The sequence below is a fragment of the Capsella rubella genome, unplaced genomic scaffold, assembly GCF_000375325.1.
Source record: "Capsella rubella cultivar Monte Gargano unplaced genomic scaffold, Caprub1_0 scaffold_7, whole genome shotgun sequence".
Classification (NCBI taxonomy): domain Eukaryota; kingdom Viridiplantae; phylum Streptophyta; class Magnoliopsida; order Brassicales; family Brassicaceae; genus Capsella; species Capsella rubella.
In genome coordinates, this window is record NW_006238917.1 from 5,052,679 (window position 1) to 5,068,090 (window position 15,412).

Sequence of the window (15,412 nt, forward strand, 5' to 3'; positions counted from 1 at the left end):
ACTTTGCAAGGGGACGAGACGCATGAAAAAACAAAACAAATAAGAAGGGTGAGACGTGTGGTTGCTTATCTAATTCGTCATATAACTATTATATAATAGTTACTATATATAGTTGTAAAATTTTGAATGAAGATAATATATTGGACGAGATATGTTGTACTATAAATATAATACTGTATATGGTGATTTTGGATCTAAAACCTGCATCCATGACCGGTGATGTCCAATGTATATCATAAAACAAGTTAAAGTAATAGTTATGTAACTTTTGATTTGGTAATGTCAAAGATTGATGATTTCCACTTGTTACAATACTTATACAATGTTTAATTATATGATAGTCGAAAAATGAATTTGACGGCAATGTGAGAAACTCTGTACTTTGACTTCACGAGATGCAATTGTTAAAAGATAATTCTTACCATGGAAGTGGAAGTCACACATAAATTTGAACGTCTATGCGGCTATGCATATGAAAAGGAACATTAGGCCCAAAAGAAGAGTTATTGGGCCAACCATGGTGTGTTGCCATGGAAAATTTAAAGTGAGTATTTTAAAACAAGTAATGCGAGTGATAGTGATGACCATGATGCTGCAGTACTGACTGGTTCAGTTCTCGGAAAGCACCAAAATATATAGGGAATCACATTGCAGATAAAAGTAGATATTTTAAATCTACAAAAAAAAAGGAAATATTGAAACGTACTATAAAAGGAAATATGAAAGTAGTAAAACATAACAAGTAGCGGTATAAATGACAAAGCAATTAGGTAAAGCTAAGTCAAGACTTTACAAGTACAACTGTATGTTCTGAGATGCTTTGAAGGTAAACATGCATAGTAATAACAAATAAGAAAGACTACTATACTCCATAAGATAAGATGAATCAGAGTTAATAAAAATAATTGGGAATGGATAAATCAGTTTTATCTCCGGAGAAAAAGAAATGAAGAAAAAGGGGGAAAGGATAAGAAGAAGAAGAAGACATAAAAAAAAAGTAGTGAGAGAGAACGCTTATCCCGTGACACTGACATCTCTCTTTCATGACCCCATCATTTCCCACTACTCCCCGCTGAATGATAATGTAACGGCAGAGATAGAGAGAGATAAATAGATAGATTCCATATCCAAAACCTATGTACTATTACTATTGTACTATACAAGTTCATCTAAAACAAACCATGAAAAAGTCTAAAAATACCAGAGAATATTGCTAAACAAAATAAACATACTGTATATCCCAGCTACATGCAAAAATTTATGATTACTACCATGTTTGCTTTTTAAGAGATTTACTTGTCTGTTAAAAATATATGCTTAATTACTGATTTGCATATTTCCATAAGGTTTAAACTTTAAACCCCACACTTCTACTTCCCAAACAAAAAAAAACCACACTTTTCATTATTTTAAGACAAAAACCTACACTACAAAGTGGATTCTTTTTTGAAAATAAATAAAAGTTAAAAGAATATGACATCCTAAAAGTTAATTTTAGTAAATTTCTCAACTAATTTTTCTTTTAATACTTTAGTTGTTAAATCCTATCATTCTTTATTCAACATTTAAGCAAAATCAAACCAGATAATAATGAATAAGATATAGACAATTTGGAATAACGAAAAGTCTAATATAGAAGAAGGAAAGGAAATAGTCTCATCATCTCATCCAAAAACGTTTCTTTTTTCTTCCCACAGAAAAACCAACCAAAACAGACAACGGACTTATTATACCACAAATAGCCCACCGCTTCACATATATATATATATATATATATATTTATACACTCAACAAACCTTTGCCACCTTCTTCATTCTTCCTTTCAACAAGATTATTCTTCTTATACAGAAGAGACGCACAAAACTCTTTCCTTTTCTATTTCATTTTTTTTTTTGGGTTCTCTGTCTCGATAGAAAATAAATGTTGGCCATATTCCACGAGGCGTTTGCTCATCCGCCGGAGGAACTCAACAGTCCGGCCTCTGAGAAATGTTCTAAACAACCAAAGCTTCCTCAAGATACCCTCAACGATTTCTTATCTCGTTACTCTCTCAACACTTTCTCCATGTCTTTCGGTCAAGCTGCTGTTCTTGCTTACGTCCGTCCTTCTGCTTCTTTCTCCATCCACCAGAGGTACCTTACACTGACTGAACAAAACCCTGCTCATCTGTTCTGTTTTGTTAAGGTTCTGCTCCGTTAATCTTCAATTTTTTTTTATCTTTGTTAGGTTGTTTTGTGGATTTGATGATATCTACTGTCTCTTCTTTGGGAGCTTGAACAATCTGTGTCAGCTAAACAGACAATATGGTCTAACCAAGACAACAAACGAGGCCATGTTTGTGATCGAAGCTTACAGGACTCTTAGAGACAGAGGTCCTTATCCAGCTGATCAGGTTGTTAAAGACTTAGATGGTAGCTTTGCCTTTGTTGTTTATGATAGCAAAGCCGGCTCTGTCTTCACAGCTCTGGTACTACTACTACTTCACAAATCACTCCTTTTTTATCACTTTTTATGTTTCAAAGTCTTTGAGAAATCAATTTGATGTAAATTCATGTAGGGATCTGATGGAGGGGTGAAGCTATACTGGGGGATAGCTGCTGATGGATCTGTTGTCATATCAGATGATTTGGATGTTATTAAAGAAGGTTGTGCCAAATCTTTTGCTCCATTTCCTACAGGTAACAACTAAATCTTCGAATGATTTTACAAAGATTTGGACTTGGTGTAGTGAAGTATATGTAATTAGTGGAGTGTTTGATGCATTTTTGTAGGGTGTATGTTCCATAGTGAAGGAGGGTTAATGAGCTTTGAGCATCCGATGAACAAGATCAAGGCAATGCCGAGAGTGGACAGTGAGGGAGTTCTGTGCGGTGCCAACTTCAAGGTGGATGTGTACAATCGTGTTAACAGTATCCCTCGTCGAGGAAGTGAAGCCAATTGGACTCTCTGAAAACACTGGGAACTTCCAGAAGATGGTTTCTTTTTCGCACTTTGTTCTTCTTCTCCACTTTTATCTTAGTTATGGACTGTTCCCAAGTATGCCATGAATAAAACTGTGAATAGCTTTCAAGGTTCTGTTTCTCTACTACCTATAGTCAGACTCAGACAATAATCTTTTTAACACTTGTGATGGGAGAAAAATTTCGGATTCTTAGATAAGGTTTTACAGAACTGAACATAACATGGTAGACGGATTTCTAAGAGAAAATTTTCATACATAGTATTGCCTTTTTGGTTAGGATCACAAATCGGAAAATTAGAAGAGATCTAGAATTATAAGAGACATGAACCAATAGACTCATTGCTTGATTCTCTCTACTTCTTTGAGTCCATGAAACTTTTAACATTTTTACTCTCTTTCAGAGAAATGCGTTAGAGAGACGTTGATAATTTCGTTTTTTCATCCTTCATGAAACAAGCAAATTATAGTGCAAGATGACGAAACAGAGTATATAACTAACTGATATGTTTCAATGAAACAAATTCAAGAAAGCTAAAGATTTGCCAACTTTATTTCTTTATTGTGGGCTTCTCGCCAAGTAATCTACACTCAACAGATACTAAGGAAAAACTTCGCAACAGAATCAGACATCTAAAATTCCCGAAAATTCACTAGGTTTCATCGATTTGATACGGAGTGGTCTCATCAGCATAAAGTTCTTTCAAGTACATTAGGCCAGTCCAACGAGCTTCTCACTGATCTCCCACACTTTACGAGCCTTCTCAACGTCACTTGCTTCTTCTGATAACTGGTTCTCAAAAGAAGCCGAAGCGTTGTTCCAGCTCCAGTAAACCCCTGATTTTGTTAAGCTAGGATCGCTCACCACCTGATAAAAAAAAATCCATTGTTTGAGTACACAGCAAGAAAAATGATTTTCTTGACTAATAAGCTACAAGATAACATTCTCTTCTTTATTACCTGAGCAAGTCTTTTGCCAGACTCTGTCTCGGAGACATATCCTTTAGTAATGTACTTCTGAAAGGGAGGGAAGAGGGTACGGAAGAGAGGAATGTGCTCTCGGAACAAACCCGTGGAAGCGATGCAACCGGGGTAAAGCGAAGCAAAAGTGACTCCAGTTTCTTCATGGTAACGCCTGTGAAACTCTTGCATCGTCAACATATTGCAGACTTTACTGTCTTTGTAAGCCTTTGCACCGTCGAAATCTCCTCCATCAATCATAGCTGAGCTGTTTAAACCGTTCAATCCACCCGCAAGACCCCTCAAATCACCTAGATTCGCCTTTGGTGGTACATTACCAGCCAATGTATTCGTGTTCCCTAAACCAAAACCAACATACAATGATCAAAATCATTCCCTAGCTAGCAGTGTAGGCTATATGTATTAGATACTAGACAATACCGGTAATGGATCCAACGATGATGAGACGCTTGGAAGGGTAATCAGATTTCTTCAAGTCATCAAGCAACAACCTTGCGAGAAGAAAATGTCCCAAATGATTCGTGGCAACGCTAAGCTCAAAGCCTTCTGCACTGTAAGTAGGCTCTTTAGCTGTCGGGAAATAAACCGCAGCGTTGCAGACCAAAACATCGAGAGGCATCTCTGTCCTCCTGAAGCTATCAACGAACTGCCTCACGCTGTCCAACGAAGCTAAGTCTAAATGCATCACAGTGTAGCTGCCTTTAGGCATCCCTGCGGATTTAGCAGCTCTCTCGGCTTTAAGGAAGTCTCTGCACGCCATTGTCACGTGCCATTTCCCTGTCTCAGCAAGAGCTTTAGCCGTGGCTAGACCTAACCCAGACGAGGCCCCCGTGACCACCACATTTCCTTTCCTCAACGTTTTCTTGCCGTCCGCGGATTTTGTAACCGTAGGGCTTGAAGTCGCAGCGGTTTGTGCTCGAATGACTACACTCCTCAAGCTATGTTCTCTCTGCATTTTGATAAACTAAAAATTACTAACCTTTCGCATAAGAAAGGGCTAATCAAACACTGTGATGTCGGAACAGAGACATGTTATGTACCTGGAATCTTAATGAGGAAGATCCATGTTCGGATTTGATCTGTTCAGTGATGGAGGCACCAAATAGACTCGAAGATGATGAAGAAGCATTCAATTTCGCATCTTTACGAACAGAGAAAGCAGAGGAGACCAAAGAAGCAGCTTGAAGGGCCATTGCTGATACTCGAACAAAGAGAGATAGCAAAAAGCGATTGGGAGAAGAAGACTATCGAGTGTGGTGGATATTTTGCGAGAGAGAGTGTGTTCGTATATGTACTCGGAGATTGATATTCAGACAAGGGGAGATTGGTCCCTACAGTGGTCACAGAAGATTGTGTGGATAGCATTATCTTGAACACAAAGTATCTGCCACGTCATCTTTAAGTACCCAATGAGAATTCGTGGTTTAGATTTCCTTAATTCTTAGATATTTTATTTTATTGTCTGTTACTATTTTTTTTTTTTGGGTTAAAACAAATGGAACAGTTGCAATATGGGATGGTGTGATTGCTGATTGGTGTTGATGGGATCCCATACCCCTGTAGCATGGGAGAAGATAATAGAGAGCTAGTTGTTAATGTTATGGACGCTCTCATGTTCGGATAATTTGTCTTTTGATAACCATAGTTTTGCTCGGAATTAAAAAGGATTGAAACTTAATATATATATATTCTTTTCTCATCAAAGAATAATTGGGTATATAAATTCCAATCTAATTGACATTTAGCGTATGAAATTTGATCGAGAATCAAAAAGATTTAGGATTGAATTCAAAATGAACATCCCACAAATTAAAGGTCTAAGTTGTCAAATAATACATGGGGATATATATCACATCTCTGACCTTATTAAAAACAACATTTCCATTCAATAACCATACAAATCAATCTACAAAACTCATAGTGTAGTTGTACCCTTAGTTTCAAACAATTTTGCAGTCATACATTAAAAAACAAGAAAATATGATATCAGCATATCACATAGCACAAAGGAAAAAAGGGAAACAAAAAAATTTATATGTTGGTTAAGAATTAGTAAGGTGAAAGGGAGGCCTCAGCAGCAGAGGAATAGAAGAAATAGTAAAACTGAGAGACAATAGCATTGAAGAAGACAAATGAGGCGCCTGCAGCGAAGACGCCCTTACGAAGAGTTTGGCAATCAGGAGGATTGTCCATGAACATTGTCCTGTACTTTGTGTGGTATGCATTCTCCACCGATCCAGCTAAAAGACATATCTCCGCTATCAAGAAGAACATCCTGTTTTTGTTTTTTTGACCCAACAAAACAGTCAGAACGTATAACAAATTAGCACAATTTCCATTTCTTTGTTTGTGAATATTCTTTTTGCATTTTCTTAGTTCAGTGATAGATAGAAGCACCATCGGATTATTAACACGTTTTGGTTTTGTAACGAATTAAGATGCTTGGTAATTTTAGATTTGAATTTTGGAAACACTTGTGTTTTGGAAAAGAATGAATATTTGTAAGCTGATCATTAGATTATGTGGATTGGTATGAACTTACTGAGTAGCAATAACAAAAGAGTTTATAACTTACCAGCTGACAATGAAGAGAACTAGGGCCAGAGCGCGTGAACCGCCAGGCTTGAGAGGCTTTCCACAGCAGAAGCAACGGCTAACGAACATGATAAGGAGTTGGCTAGCCACTGAGAACAAAAAGGCTCCAACTCCATACCCTGTGGCTCTGTCCGAATCATACACACAGTAGTTGTATTGCACCTCAGCGTCCTGCACAACCCTTGCCTGCGCCACAAAACAAAATTGAACTTCAAAATATGAAGATAGATATCACATTATCATCTTGTTCAAATAACATATTTTCTTAAAGATGTGATGTGACTCACAGTGCTACGTCTTTGTTCAGCAGCAACGGCTAAACCAAAGGCAACGAGGTTGAACACAAAGACTATGGCTGAGACAATCTTCGACGCCATGGACTCACCTTACTCTCTCTCTCGTTCTCACAAAGTGTTTCTTTAGATATAAAGACAACTTTGTTTGCTCAGATTGGATCGTCTCGCCTAATGGAAAAAGACACGTTACCATTTCTTTGAAGTGTGTATTTCACCTTTATTTATTTATTCAAATTGTTCTATAAAAATTACTTTTGTGTATTGGAAAAGTTTATCTAATAAACTGGGAAAAATAGGAATATATGGTAGACAGTCTAGTCTCGGATGCTTAGTGCAAAAGATAGTAACAGAGCTTCCTTGTGGGAGAATCTTCTGTTGTTTATGACAAACGAAAAGCACATATATTGAGCTGTATCTTACTAAAATAGCATTAAAAAGATGAACTCTTTTTGTTAAAAGTATAATTTCTATAAAACTTACGTGAAGGAATAATCAAAATTCTTAAATTTTTGATCGTGACTAAATCTCAAAATGGAGAACAGCTTGAAAAAAAGACTTAGAATATGAAAAGATATAACGTGGGGAATTAGATTCCCACTTGATGAGAACATGTTACCAAAATAAAAGATTAAACAAAACAAAAAAAAAAACCGAAGAAAGCTTGTGTTACAATCTAACAGAACCAAATGCGTACATTTGAAGAATCATCTCACCGAATTTTCAGGAGAAAGAAAGAATTATTTCTTTTAAGAATTACAATAGTTTCATATAATTAACGATATCTCATCTCCATTCATCAATCAAATAGCTTTATTAGTTACAAAAATCCAAAAGAATCTTACATTATTCAAACTCACCAAACCAATTTCTCACAATCCAGTGTCCACTTTCAATGCTATGAAGTATAAACAACACATCAACAAAGTAAATATAAACAGACACAAATCAAACCGATAACGAAAAAAATAGTATTTAATATCACACAAGAAAAATTTTAAAGAATAAAAGATGAAAAATATGAAACCGGGATTTTCAAACTATACTCAACATTCTCAAAACAGAGTTGATGATGATGAATCCGGAGAAGAATTCTAAACTCCAATTTTACTTTTTTCTTCCGAACATAAGAAGCTTCCTGAAAACTTTAGCCGTTGCCTTGGGAGACGTCTCTTCACTGTTCCATTTCTTCCTCGAGTGATCTGCTTCAGTCACCGGCGGTGTCGACACGTCAATCTCTGAGGCCGCTGGCGAGAAATAATACTTCTCCTCCATGTTTGTCTCTGAGAATGTCACTGACTTCTTCGGAGACGCTGGTTTTGCCTGTGAAACCTGGACTTCTCCAACATCCTCCGAATAATGGTCAATTTGCTTATCTTCAGATACAGTTGACTTCTTTACTGTTTCCTGATCATCGGTTCTCGTCTGATCTTGTACTTTCTGATGATTGGTTGCATCGGCTATGATTTCATTTGGTCCATTGTTTACTCTAGCAGTTTCTTCTGATGGCAAGCTATGTAACTCTTTAATATCTTTGAAATCGTCATCAGCTGCAGCAGCAGCAGCAGCAGGAAGGTCTTCGACTTGCTTCACGGATAAGTAAGACTGTGAATCTTCTACCACCGTTTCCTTGATTTCGAGACTCGGGTCACGAGAAAGGTCCAGACTTTTTGCATCAGATGGACCTGCTTTACTCGTTTTCTTGTCCTGAGCTTTCTCTGTCTTGTTTCCTAACGGTTTTGATGGTCTTTTGATTACTGGTTTTGGTTGTGGCTCCTTTGGAGCGGTCCGAGCAACAGCAAGGCGCTCAATGGTTGAACTTCTCAGTACGGGCATAGCCTTTGACTGCACGGCTTCTGGGATCTTCTCGTTCTTTACTGAGCTCTTCACTGTTTTGGTCGCAGGAGGAGTTTTCTTGGATACACCACCACCAGAACTCTTCTCTGCAATTCTTTTTTGCCTCTGAATTAAAAGTTCTTCCATTCTCTTCCTTCTCTCTTCCTCCTATCAAAAACCAAATCCAGATGAGAAAAGGAAACTAATTAAGAAAGACAAAAAGTGGTGATAGAAATTACCATCTGGGATTTTGTCTTGGAGACAGCAGCTCTACTTCCCCAAGCAGGTCTATTGGCTTTTGATGCTGGGTCCGGTCTACTAGATGCCCTTGACTTTGCATCTTTCCCCTTGGAAATACCACGACTCTTCTTTTCTTTACCATCTGAGATTTTTTCACCTGCAGAGGCCTTTGTGGCAGTTTCCATATCGATTTTGCTTGTTTTTTGAGCTAATGTGTTAGTCTCGTAGTCAATTTCAGGGGTCCATGGTAACAATGTAGGTTCAACATCTTGTTCTCGTCCAAGAACCATGAAAAGGTCATCTGGCTCATGCGGAGTGATCTCTGAGGCATTATTTTCTTGCTGGGTGGTTCCGTAAACATCTGAGTCCATGATGTCAGTCCTTAACTGGGACTCTTCTACTTGGCCCTCAACACGAGAATGGATCATGAACGAGTCATCGGTCAGAACATCCCTTTCACTGCTCTTATTTAAGTGGAATTGGTCTCCTACAAATGTTTTGACAAGACTTGGATCTGTTTCTGGACCTGCTTGGTTACGTATGAACCAGTCATCCTCTGCCTCATTTCTGGCTCTGAGCTTCCCATCATAAATCGACATCTCTGCCTGCGAATAGCTTCTTGATTCATCACTTCTACCTGGATTCAACATCTCGTCATCATAGTTATTCCCTCTCCTTATCATCCGACCATTCTCACCTGCATCTAATTTCTTAATGCTGGTTTCTGTTCCCCAATCCTCATTCCCATTTGCAAGCAGGAACGAATCATCCGAAGGCGGCTCTCTCTTTCTCACAACTTCAGACTCCATGTTTAACGCAGATGATGATGTTCGTAGTGGTTCTTCTGGATCCGAATCATTGTCTTTCAATAAAAGATTCTGGAAGGCATTCCAATTATCATTCCCCTTAGTTTCCTTGTTACTTGAATCATCATCATCATCGTTGTGACTTTTGTTTTTCCTCTGACGGCGCGAAGTTGATTTGTGCCGTCTCTCTAGTGAGCCAATAGCTTCTTCTACTTGCTGTTTGATGGAATCTCCATCTACAAACCCTTCTTCTTCTTCTTCTTCAGACTCCTCTGAATCGCTCTCCTTCGCTCCATTCCTCTTTGAAGTTATATAATTTATGTTGCGGATAACCACTTTCCTGGATTGTTTCTTTCCTTCATTTCTGTCTTCTGATTTGGTCTCAACACTGGAATCATCGCTTGGCTCAGTAGATTCATCTTGCTTTGACTTCTTTTTCTTCTTCTTCTTCTTTTTCTTTTTGGAAGACTTGTCATTTGACTCCACATCTCCCATATTTACGGGCCATTGCATATTCCCAGGGAAATATGGTGTCTGGCCTTGCATACCCGGAAACATATAAGGAGGTGGATACCCATGTCCTTGGAAGTTCTGCATGTACTGAGGAAACTGGTTTGGCCATGGCATTACCATTTGAGCTCTCCCTTCTGCACAATACAGTTAATTCGGCTTTATTTACTAACCAATAACCCCCAGAAAGAAAACAAATCCAAGAAACAGCTAATGAAATCAACAGAATTAATGCTTATAAGGACCTTGGCTAGCCTCAAAGCTGCCCTGGCTCGAGGCATCCATGGAGTTTCCATGTTTTACGTTTGTAGCATTCAACAAATCATTCTCTTCGCCAGCGAGTACGATCCCAGAGTCACCCATGAACGATAATTCAGGCCTAGGAAATGCTTGCATAGCCGTGATTTGGTCAACCCACATTCTATCTTCATTCTTTCTCTTGCACAAGTCCACAAAGTTAACACAAGCTTCCCTGGGGGAAAAATGAAAACACTAATTCATTCATAATACTCATTACAAGTGCCCACAGACAATACAGTGAAACGAACAGCTTAGCTACATACCTTAAACGCGAAGCTCCAAAAGCATCAGCGAAAGAAAAAAGGTCATCCATATAGTCCAATTCAAAGCCAACAACCAAAGCTCGGGCATAAGCCATAGCTTGCTCTTTGCACAAAGCCGCTTTGCGATTCTCAAGCACACGCTGAAGACCAACCCTATTCCATTGATTTCACCACTTATCAGAATCAACAAACTTCACATAACCAATAAACAAAACGCAACAGGATCATAAAGAAAAGACTACTAAAAACTTACTTAGAATTTTCTTCCACAGTGTCTCCATCAGTTTCCCCTTTTGTCTACACATAAACAGAGCCAAGTACAATTGAATAATTAAGCCAATAACTCTAATTTTGGCATAAACGAGAGTGAAAGAAAAAAAATACTCACCTTTGACAAAGCCGTAGACCTCTGAGAAGACTCATTTCCTATATAAGGATCAGATTACACAATGTTGACAAAATATCGAATTTTTTTTATAATACTCTGTAGAAATTGACCAAATTTGTGACCAAAAATACCTTCAGCTTCGCCTGCAATGGCGGCTGCATTAGACTGAATCGAATCCTCGATCTGCTCAATTTCCTTCTCTAATGTAACAGACCTCTCAAGAACCTCAGGAGTGGTCACGAATCTCACAAATCTTTTCCCCAAAATCGGAAAAAAACAAAAAAAAATCATCAAATTTTAGGGTTCATGAAATAAAGTTGGTTACTTTTTCACGGAGACGGCAACGCTTTACCTCTGAAGGGTCACTTTAGTGAACCAAGGAACGGCGGAGGAAGGACGGAGAGTAACAGAGTATCCACCTTTAGAAATCTGATCTCTAACGCTCTTGAGATGTGTAACGAACGGTTGAAATATCCCAGAAGCAAGCTTCTCATTCTCGCCACCATAGAAAATCACAAGCTCACATCTTTGACAACAGAGACAACAAAAGTTAGAGAATCATCAACATAACATATAAGACCTGTGTTAAATAAAAACTAAAAAATGGGTTTTGTTTGCAAAGTACCTTGTTCTGGTGGGTGTGAGCTGAAACAGAGCATAGTCAAGTCTTGTTCTTGGATCCATTAAAGAACCCACAAAACAAATTCAATTGTTTTTTTTTGTCTGTAGAGACAAGAATGGGTAAACTTAAGGTGTTGAAGAATGTTGATAGAATTGAGATTTTTATGTGGAGAGAGGGAAGAGTGAAAGAGAATGTTTCGTGACAGCTAAGGGATAGAGAAGAGAGTGAAGAAAAAGCTGTAATAAGAAACTAATTGAGATCCAGAAGCGAGAGCACATGCATTGAAGAAGCTCAGGCTCAGACATTCACATGAACAAGAGGAGGAGAGAGGAGAGGTTTTTTGATTCTTTTTTTTTCTCACTTTATTTTCTTAATAAAATTTATCAATTTAGGGGTCCCTTCGTTCTCTACGCCGACACACCCACTTCAACCGGTAGACACATATTCTAGATTCTCTATACGTCAACAGTACTAGTAATTGTTTTCATTAATCTTTGCCAAACGTTTGCAAAATTACAAAATATTTCATCTTCACATTATCATCCATACGAGACCTCGAAACTAAGTTGGCATCAAGGAGACTTGTTGTTTCGTCTACCAATGCATGTCTACCTTGTTTTCACTTTTGCATACCATTGAGTAAGTTGGTAGACATCCTTATAGTTTCACGAATTGTTCAGTCCACTTTTTTTCTTCTTTTGTTTTGTTATTTCTTCTTAAAAGATAGTAGTATATTTCATTCACATCGACTGGTGCATTTCCATGGAAGTTCGGTATAGTCCCAAGTACCAAGATTCAGGTTTTGTATTTGTGATGGCACAAATAGTGAGGTTTATTTACATTACAACATAAAAATGTTCGTAAATTATATGGAAATAGTAGTATATTATAATTCCTATTAATAAACAAATATTTTGTTGGAAATGAAAGTGTTAGTTGACATGTCACATGTCAAAAACTTGGGTGCGAAGAGAGACAAATGATAGTAACAGTTACTCAAATGATAGTCGCAGAAATGACAGTGTGAAGTTTTGTGATGTTTACTAATTACATGATTTGTCTTAGCTTGGAGGGGAGACAATCGAAATATACAATGATTTTTATAAGTATTTGAATATGTTCTAACCATGTGAGGTGGAGAATGGGGCGACATTATTGCGCAAGATACATTGATAAAAAGTTCTTAGTTACATATGTTACATTATGATTGTTCTAAAGTCTACGTTCAAAATTTCTTGAATAGTTGTATATAAAAAAATATATATATGATGCAGATTTAGCTCTTTTATGTTACATTATGATAGTTGAACCTACACATCTCAGATTTTATAGAAAATTTATATTTGTTTAATTTGATAAGTTATGTAAGGTTGGAAATTATAATCATTAATGATTGTAAAGTGGCCAGTCACCAGAAAATTTTCCATTGTTAGTTAGAACATATGCTTTCATTAATTAATATCACAAGATTATCGTCAAAAAGGTATAACCACTTGTAGGAACCAACCCAAGAATAGTCACACTGAAGTTGTGTTTGTAATAATTATAAGAAATGATTAAGTATTCATGATTAATACTAATGTGGGTCACGTGATTGATCAATCGTAGCTAACTATTATCTTCTTATACTTCTTGTCAAAGGTTATGCAGAAACGAATGTTTCATTATTACATTTCTTGTGTTTTTGTTAGATTTACATTATATTGAAAACAAAGTTAAATGTTTACAACTTTTTTGTGGTCTCACCAGATTATTTGTTACTCAAATCAATGTATTTTACTCATGATAGGCCTTGAATTAAAGTAAAAAATACAAAAGTTTGAGCTTACACCTGCTAATTATGTATGATCAGCTTAGGAGAACACATCTTCTTCTGATGTAGCTGATTATTTAATCACATATGGTTTGCGATTTGTAACCTTTGCTCATCAATATAATTTACAAATATATTGCATATATGCAGCATCACCTACAATTGGTCTCTAGCTACCAAGCCTCTTACGATGCTCTCACTAGCTAGTACTCTATTGCGTTTGAGCTTTCAGGTAATTAACCATATAAACCACATGTCTAGAGAGGGACACGGGCGAGAGCACGTTAATAGCTTTCCTTTTTGTTGATTAGGAGTCTTAACATTCAAAAGAAAAATACAAAATATAAACATATATATAGAGTTGAGAACCTACAAATAAAAGTTAATTAAAAAGCTATATGTATATTTTTCCGATATGGATTAAAAATGTTATCACCTTGTTGTGATGGAAGGAGGAGGGTACGGTTGTTAATTAGTAGTAGAAGAAAGAGGAGTATAAGAAGTTGTATCTGGTCGACACATCCTCAACACGACTTGGGAGATAACATCTATCACTTCTCCGGTGAATTCAAGTAGAGGCTGTCGGACAAAGCGTGCCCATAATCCCAAAACACCTACCATCACCATTCCCGTCTCGGCTATCATTATTCCCACTTCTTCTCCTTTGCATCTCCCAAATGTGTCTTCGATGATAAACTCAGATACTTGAGAGAAGTTGTGGTTATAGGATTTTTCTGAGAGATAAGTAGAACTGTAGAAGAGCTGTGACCGTAAAATATTTGGACTATTTTCTTGATTTTATGTGGGGGTTGCAACCACCGGAAGTTGACTCAGCTAACGGTCATCAAAGATGTTGTTTCATAACTCTCTGACTTGTCCAGCGGATTCGCTTGTGTTTTCTTTTATAAATTTAATCCTTAGCTTGAATGGAGAAAAAGATTCTTGATCTTTTATATTTTAAGTTATTAGTTATTTCATTTATCTTTTTCATACTTTTTTGAATTTTTTTTTTAGAACAAACAAAGATAATGAAATAACATGAGAGAACGGGTTTGAGAAAAAAAACAAGTAAAAATGTAAAATGATCTCATGCTTATTGTTTAATATTTTAAAATCGACATCCGGTTTCATACTACTTGTACAATACATTTTATTCCATTGAAAAAAATAATGTAAATGTTGTATAAGTGTCAAATCGTTGTGAAATTCGACTACTCATGATTGGTAGAAAATTAAATTATATTGTAGAACAAGGTATGTAAATTGTATAGTATATATATATCAAGCTCCAATGAGAAAACTTAATCGAATCAAAATTTAAATATTACCTTGTTTTCCATACAAATTAAACCACTTAATTATAAAGAGTGGAGAAAATGTGGGTTATGGCCTTTTCATCCAATCGAAAAGGTCTAAGCACTAAAAATTAAACTTTCACTAAGAAATGTTACTCAGTGCAAACATATTTCCCTTTGAGTATACATATATAGACTGCTAATATCTTAGCAGAAAAAAAAACTATATATCTTGAATACATAAAGATTCATGTCATTGTTAACTTTGGATAACCAATTTTTTTCAGTGGATGATCGCATGCTCAATTCCTAACGTTTCACTAGCGAATTCCCCCACCTTTAACTTCGTAAGTGGAGGTTACATTGTCTTTCATGCTTCCGACGTCATCTTTTTGCCATTATGTTTATCAGTTTGTTTTCTTTTCTTATGGTACTAGATGATATAATATATCCACACATATCTAAACTATTGAAGAAATTGGTGTATGTGTGTTTAATAATAACTAGTGAT

At 36.7% G+C, this 15,412-nt stretch overlaps 4 protein-coding genes and 1 long non-coding RNA gene across 5 annotated transcripts; 1 reads left to right on the top strand and 4 right to left on the bottom strand.

Annotated features, from left to right (window-relative positions):
- The first annotated feature begins 1,789 nt into the window (after positions 1-1,789).
- LOC17879461 (stem-specific protein TSJT1) lies at positions 1,790-3,085 on the top strand. The gene is made up of 4 exons (XM_006284347.2): positions 1,790-2,132; positions 2,227-2,467; positions 2,558-2,678; positions 2,772-3,085. The coding sequence occupies exons 1-4, from the start codon at positions 1,921-1,923 to the stop codon at positions 2,948-2,950; spliced, it is 753 nt and encodes a 250-aa protein (XP_006284409.1). The 5' UTR covers positions 1,790-1,920; the 3' UTR covers positions 2,951-3,085.
- Positions 3,086-3,472: 387 nt separating this feature from the next.
- LOC17878726 (protochlorophyllide reductase B, chloroplastic) lies at positions 3,473-5,212 on the bottom strand. The gene is made up of 4 exons (XM_006283798.2): positions 4,981-5,212; positions 4,361-4,889; positions 3,920-4,278; positions 3,473-3,827 (listed from the first exon to the last, which is right to left on the bottom strand). Exons 1-4 carry the CDS (start codon positions 5,131-5,133, stop codon positions 3,672-3,674), a joined length of 1,197 nt encoding a protein of 398 aa, XP_006283860.1. The 5' UTR covers positions 5,134-5,212; the 3' UTR covers positions 3,473-3,671.
- Positions 5,213-5,798: 586 nt separating this feature from the next.
- On the bottom strand, positions 5,799-6,945 carry LOC17879498. The gene is made up of 3 exons (XM_006284571.2): positions 6,823-6,945; positions 6,516-6,721; positions 5,799-6,215 (listed from the first exon to the last, which is right to left on the bottom strand). The coding sequence occupies exons 1-3, from the start codon at positions 6,910-6,912 to the stop codon at positions 5,990-5,992; spliced, it is 522 nt and encodes a 173-aa protein (XP_006284633.1). The 5' UTR covers positions 6,913-6,945; the 3' UTR covers positions 5,799-5,989.
- Positions 6,946-7,623: 678 nt separating this feature from the next.
- Positions 7,624-12,148, bottom strand: LOC17879783 (COP1-interacting protein 7). Its single transcript, XM_006282986.2, has 9 exons — positions 11,797-12,148; positions 11,524-11,697; positions 11,303-11,424; positions 11,172-11,209; positions 11,037-11,080; positions 10,784-10,936; positions 10,466-10,692; positions 8,904-10,357; positions 7,624-8,832 (listed from the first exon to the last, which is right to left on the bottom strand). The coding sequence occupies exons 1-9, from the start codon at positions 11,853-11,855 to the stop codon at positions 7,936-7,938; spliced, it is 3,168 nt and encodes a 1,055-aa protein (XP_006283048.1). The 5' UTR covers positions 11,856-12,148; the 3' UTR covers positions 7,624-7,935.
- Positions 12,149-13,550: 1,402 nt separating this feature from the next.
- On the bottom strand, positions 13,551-14,374 carry LOC111829666. The gene is made up of 2 exons (XR_002833036.1): positions 14,043-14,374; positions 13,551-13,921 (listed from the first exon to the last, which is right to left on the bottom strand). It is a non-coding gene; the product is annotated as an uncharacterized LOC111829666 (long non-coding RNA).
- Between the last annotated feature and the right edge of the window lie 1,038 nt (positions 14,375-15,412).

What these genes read in the sequence shown, in the direction of transcription:
- LOC17878726 (XM_006283798.2), bottom strand. Translation starts at nt 5,133, where the DNA reads ATGGCCCTTCAAGCTGCTTCTTTGGTCTCCTCTGCTTTCTCTGTTCGT. An exon ending in CTTCCTCATTAAGATTCCAG is followed by an intron (nt 4,890 to 4,980) that starts GTACATAACATG and finishes ATCAAAATGCAG; the next exon opens with AGAGAACATAGCTTGAGGAG. An exon ending in CTGGCAAAAGACTTGCTCAG is followed by an intron (nt 3,828 to 3,919) that starts GTAATAAAGAAG and finishes TTTTTTTATCAG; the next exon opens with GTGGTGAGCGATCCTAGCTT.
- LOC17879498 (XM_006284571.2), bottom strand. Translation starts at nt 6,912, where the DNA reads ATGGCGTCGAAGATTGTCTCAGCCATAGTCTTTGTGTTCAACCTCGTT. An exon ending in CTGAACAAAGACGTAGCACT is followed by an intron (nt 6,722 to 6,822) that starts GTGAGTCACATC and finishes TTTGTGGCGCAG; the next exon opens with GCAAGGGTTGTGCAGGACGC. An exon ending in GTTCTCTTCATTGTCAGCTG is followed by an intron (nt 6,216 to 6,515) that starts GTAAGTTATAAA and finishes AAACAAAAACAG; the next exon opens with GATGTTCTTCTTGATAGCGG.
- LOC17879783 (XM_006282986.2), bottom strand. Translation starts at nt 11,855, where the DNA reads ATGGATCCAAGAACAAGACTTGACTATGCTCTGTTTCAGCTCACACCC. An exon ending in ACTGTGGAAGAAAATTCTAA is followed by an intron (nt 10,937 to 11,036) that starts GTAAGTTTTTAG and finishes TCAATGGAATAG; the next exon opens with GGTTGGTCTTCAGCGTGTGC. An exon ending in CAGCTTTGAGGCTAGCCAAG is followed by an intron (nt 10,358 to 10,465) that starts GTCCTTATAAGC and finishes TGTATTGTGCAG; the next exon opens with AAGGGAGAGCTCAAATGGTA.
- LOC17879461 (XM_006284347.2), top strand. Translation starts at nt 1,921, where the DNA reads ATGTTGGCCATATTCCACGAGGCGTTTGCTCATCCGCCGGAGGAACTC. An exon ending in GCTCTGTCTTCACAGCTCTG is followed by an intron (nt 2,468 to 2,557) that starts GTACTACTACTA and finishes AAATTCATGTAG; the next exon opens with GGATCTGATGGAGGGGTGAA. An exon ending in TTTTGCTCCATTTCCTACAG is followed by an intron (nt 2,679 to 2,771) that starts GTAACAACTAAA and finishes GCATTTTTGTAG; the next exon opens with GGTGTATGTTCCATAGTGAA.